Source organism: Calidris pugnax, unplaced genomic scaffold, assembly GCF_001431845.1.
Source record: "Calidris pugnax isolate Ruff unplaced genomic scaffold, ASM143184v1 scaffold70, whole genome shotgun sequence".
NCBI classification, from domain to species: Eukaryota; Metazoa; Chordata; class Aves; order Charadriiformes; family Scolopacidae; genus Calidris; species Calidris pugnax.
Genome location: NW_015090862.1, coordinates 1,290,492 through 1,295,571, shown reverse-complemented (window position 1 = coordinate 1,295,571; position 5,080 = coordinate 1,290,492). Strand labels below are relative to the sequence as shown.

The window sequence follows — 5,080 nt, the reverse complement described above, 5'->3', positions numbered from 1 at the left end:
GCAGGGGAAGATAAGCTTGCTGAGCCCTATAAAGCTTATGACTCTGTGTGGATCCCAAGGAAGGGGTGCAAGTCCCAGGGAGTCCAGGGAAGGTGTGTTGTGCCCTGAACAGTGCTTCATGCAGCTCCCTCTTCCCTCACCCAGCTGGGTTTGGAAAAATGATATAGCATTTTCCTTTTTTCTCTAGCTTGTTCTGTTATTTTGTTAAATGGCATGCCTCAGATATGGCTGCGTAGTTCCTTATTGCTTTCACAGATGTGCTTTTCATCTGTTTTTAAGAAGCTATGTGAGCCATAAGGGAGAACACTAGGCGTATTCTCTCACTGTGCATTTTAAAGTATGTGCAAGGAGTTTGGTGTCTGATGTGTCTGTACACTGGATTCTAATCCCCATCTGCAGCATTGCAGGACTGTGATTAACATGGCTCTGCTTTCCTCTGGCACCTTTCTGCTAATAAATTAATTCCCACAACTTTCATATGGAATGAAAACATATCTTTAACCTTGCTTTGCAGATACTATTCAGCTTTTGACTGCTCTGAAATACACACTGTTCAGTAATGTATATATAAAAAATATAGCTAGAACTGCAAAATCCGCAAACAGTAATGAAATCTTCACCAAAAGATTATTGCTGTTTCCCATATAGGCTTACAAACACTCAGTGGTTCAGTGAAAACAGCCTAAAAAGGGGACCTATTTGACTCAGTTGCTGACAGCCACAGGGAATTGTAACTGAAAATCAGAAGAATTGTAACTGAAACTCAGAAGAATTGTAACTGAAAGCTGCTCCCTGACCATCCTGGTCAGACCATGCTGACCATGCTACTATTCTATTTTTCTTTAATTTTTAAAATTTTTTTTTTAAATATTAAACTCACGGACATAGTATTTGAGTGCCTGCAGACATCTCCTTGTCCCCTATTCCTAAACATCTGGGCAACTGTCCATCCGTATCTCTATCTGTCCAAAGCTGCCTCTAGGATAGGTTGGTTTAAGAGCCCTTCTTGGCTCTTAAAGTCTTTAAAAGTAAAACAGATATTTGAGGGACTAAGCAATCCTTTTTGCCCCACATGCCATACTTTTTGAAACTGCATTGTCCAGCCATTTAATCAGCTTTTATACACTAATATATGTCTTTTTCTAAAATGCTTTGGAAGTGTCTTCGTTATTGAAGCAATGACTTTGATGCTGTGAGCTCAGAAGTTGATGCGAAAGCCTGGCTGTGGTGAGCAGGACAGCTTGGATTGTGCCTTGGAAAAGCAGGATCCTCTCGAATCTTTCAGCCTTTGCCCAAGGTGTCAGGTAAGGTTCCTGCCTTATTCTTCTCTTTATGGGTATCAGGTATTATTTGTCTTTTCTAGTCTCAAGTTCTCCTCCTATCTGTGAAAAAGTTTAAGTGTCTGTTCTGCTCCAGGATCAGCTATTATCAAACTGCATCATCCATCACTAAAACCAATTTACTCTTCCTCCCATCTCATTAACTTTATCCTTTTCTTTTTCCTTCTGCTGAGGTTCAGGGTTACAAAAGATCTCAGGGCCCTCCTTATTTCTAAAATGGCAGTTCCTTCTTTGGTGCCTGCCGTTTCTCTTGGGAAAGTGACATCAGAATTAAACAGAAGGACCCTTTCTAAGGGCCAGGCTGTGAGTGAGAGAAGTGAGGTCAAAAAACAGAACCATAAACTGCTCTCAGAGAAACAAATCAATCTCTTGCCAGACACAAACAGTCAACTGAATGTACAGGAGCTTCACTCTGGGGTAAAGCTGGAAATAGAGCAAACCGGGCAAAGGCATTCACAGGAAGAAAAGGACTGAAATTCATCTGTGCTCTGGAACATCCTTTCTTTAGGCCTCAAACAACTCTTGCTTTCATCAAAGTCCATCCATCCTACATCATTGTTCATTTCCTTCTTAACGGCTCATCCTGAACTCGTCTTTCCCTCAGTTCCCTTCACCCCTGGCTGCCAGCTTTCTCTCTCACCAGGAGCATGCCTGGCAGATGTGTTGGAAACAGAACTGGCAGCAAATGCTAAAAGGAAAGAAAATTTTGGTCTAAACTGTTTGTCTCTTTTTTTGTTGCCAGTTCTACCCAGCAAAGGAATGAGAATCTGCTGGTTTTTTTCTGAGAGTTTCAGTTGAATACTCTTACAAAACTGGTTATGTTTAAATGAAAGGGAGGGAAAAGAAACAAAGAAGGTTATAAAGGTATCTTATCTTCATAATAGAGAGGTTTGGCCAAAGTTCAGATCCCCGGGAGACAAAGTCTAGCTGTGTGATAGATAGAGGGAGGTTCCCATGGTGTTGAAGATGTACATGCAGGAAGAAAGGTAGAAAAAAAAAGGTGCTTACAGGCAATATAGATCAAGGGAACTTAAGAGCATCTGTAATTACTGGAATCTGATGCCGTGCTCTTGAGGGTCTTTACCAGGGGTCAGTTCCTTTATTACCCAGAGATGGCAGGTCTTCCCCTCTGTCCATTCATTTGGGTCTTTGGGAGACTCAGGATTTCCTGAGTCATCTTGTGACCAACACGAGATTCGTGTCAAAGCGTCACGGCAAGTCCCTGAAGGGAGCAACAGGAATGAGTCAGACATGACGAACAACTCTTTACACCTCTGAAGCAGCCTCTGTGTTCCAGAGAGCGAGGCAGCCCCAGTGTGTTCTCAAGGTCTTATCACAGAAACGAGTTCACAGGCGATGTCGCAGCTTGCACAATGCCTGCTAAATACAGAGAAGTGCAACTGAATTCAGGGGAGTGGTGGCTGTGCAGCTGCGTGTTGCTTCTTGAAGCCTGCAACAAAAAAAAAAAAGCAGACTGAAGGAGCTGGGGAAAGCTCCACACCAGACTTTAACAATATATGGCTTGCAGGACACACTTGGCCAATTAAGCTGTTTGTTTGGCCTGCCAGATGGTCAGGAGACACCATGATATTTGGATCACTGGGTGCCCGAGAGAGGTTCTTTTGCTTTCCACCAGCATGCCCACTAGTGCAGGCAAAGGTTCCCCCAGCTGGCACATACACACCTCTGTGCAGCTGCCAAAAAAACTGGGGTGTCACAGGCAGTGGGCAGGCCGGGGAGAGGAAAGGCAGAGGAGAAGGCAAGGAGGCTGGAAGACCAGAGATAGTGATAGAGGCAGCTCTGGTAGGGTATGACGAAAGGTATGGTTTGAACTTGCTAAGCCTACCCACCTGTCTGCTGCAATGAGGCGTTCTAGGCCAAAATCCTGTCGTGTGAGGGAAATGGGGCTGAGTCACCACATTCATGCCTCTGCTGTTTCATGCATCGCATCATGTAACGCTGATAAACCGACCTGCTTGGTTTTGTCTCTGGTGTTCCCTTAGAAAGGCTCTTCCAGGCCCTCTCTTTCTAATGAGTAGAGCCGCAATTTTGTGCTGTTTATTTATAGCTAATTTGCCCTTAAACTTGTATCTTCCCTTATCTCTCAAAGGTCATCACCCTGCCTGCTGAGGCATCGACAGGCAGCAGTCGCATCCACTCTGTCTTCGCTTTGCAGGCCATACAGTCTGAGCCAACAGCGACGCTTCAGCCTTTCTAGGAAAGCCGAGTTGCACACACTGTACAATAGGAGTCTTTCAAATGATACCTGGAAAAAAACAGGTCTTTCAACTCTGTGGACTTCCTGGTGTCTTTCATTCGGAGTATTTAACCGGTGTCAATCCTTACAGGCTTCTTTTGTAGCAAAGTGTGTTCTCTGCTGCTCTCTTTGCAGGAAGGGTAGGAGATTTCAACCCACAAATCAGTAAGACTTCCATATGCTTGGAGTTGGGCATGTGCATAACTGTTTTTCTGGATGAAGATTAGAGTTCTCACCACTTGACAAGATTCAGCTTGTGGTTTGTGAAGTGCTGCCAGTTTCTCAGGAATTAAAGATTTATATAAAATATCAATGTTAAAAAAAAAGTAAAAAGGCAATTCCCTGTTTCAGGTTTGTGTGTGTGTTGCATTAATTAAAAGCTGGTTGGGAAACAGGAAGGACGCTCTGCAACAGAATTAGTTGTATCACAGTAACCTCTTCATGCCGCGTGAGGCTTGATCCTTCTTCCCCAAGAGCTGTTGACTGTCTGTAGGCAGAGATGGAAAGGGACAAATAAAGGTGCAGGAATGATTTTTCCAGTGTCAGGAAGTGACAGAAATAGAGGCAGCATCTCTTGATCCCTGAATGTAGCGAGATCCTGAACGTAGCAAATAGAAAAGGTCTCCATCCCCTGGGAAGTCTCACGAATGAAAACCAGGACCCTGCCTTGAGTGGTCGCGTGTGTCTGGGTGGAAACCCTGGCATGGGGACAGGATCCCTGGTGGGATGAAGATGTGGCACTTCAGGGCAGGCTCTAGTGCCTGAGATTGTTGGTTTGTGTCTGTTTGGGGGGGGTTGATGTGGTTTGTGTTGGGGTTTTTTGTTTTTGTTGTTGTTTTGGGGGGGGGGTTGGTTTGGGGGGGAATTTTTGGGGTTTTGTTTTGGCTGGGTTTTTTGGGGGGGTTGTTTTTTGTTGGTTTGTTAGTTTTGGTTTTGTTGTTGTTTTGGGGGTTTGTTTTGGTTTGGTTGTTTGTTGGTTATGTTGGTTTTGTTGTTTTTGGTTTTTTTGGGTTGTTTTTTTTTATTTTGTGGTTGGACTCGATGCTCTCAAAGGTCCCTTCCAACCGTGAAGACTCTGTGATTCTCTGAGCCTTCGCTTTACTCCGCGCTGCTTTTTCTAATTATTATTATTTCCGGGCATAAAACGTTATAACAAACAAAATTACAGCAGAACTTAAACGCAATGCTAACAGATTTTTTTTAAAATTTATTTATTTATTTTTCCCTTGGCCTCTGTCGTTGCTGCAGGCTTTTATTTGCATCGATCGGTCGGAAAAGCCGGCGGGGTTGGGGGTGCCCAAGGCATTCCCGCTTCGTACCGGCAGCCCTCGAGGAATAACCGGCGGGACCCAAGCGCGAAAACCCCAAATCCGCCGTTTTTCTCCGGAAAAAAAGAAGAAAAAAATACCCAGGTTGAGGAGGGAGGAAAAGGAGAGGAAGGAAAGACCCGGGAGCCAGAGGGGCGGAACCACCGGTAAGCGAG

General features: G+C 44.4%; 1 protein-coding gene across 1 annotated transcript in view; it reads left to right on the top strand.

Moving 5' to 3' along the window:
• The first annotated feature begins 2,924 nt into the window (after nt 1–2,924).
• UBE2Q2 (ubiquitin conjugating enzyme E2Q family member 2) overlaps nt 2,925–5,080 on the top strand; it is a 54,265-nt gene continuing 52,109 nt past the window's right edge. Inside the window, exons 1-2 of the mRNA XM_014944291.1 lie at nt 2,925–3,160; nt 5,023–5,071. Of these exons, the coding sequence (XP_014799777.1) occupies nt 2,925–3,160; nt 5,023–5,071 (285 nt within the window). The remainder of the gene's footprint in view (nt 3,161–5,022; nt 5,072–5,080) is intronic.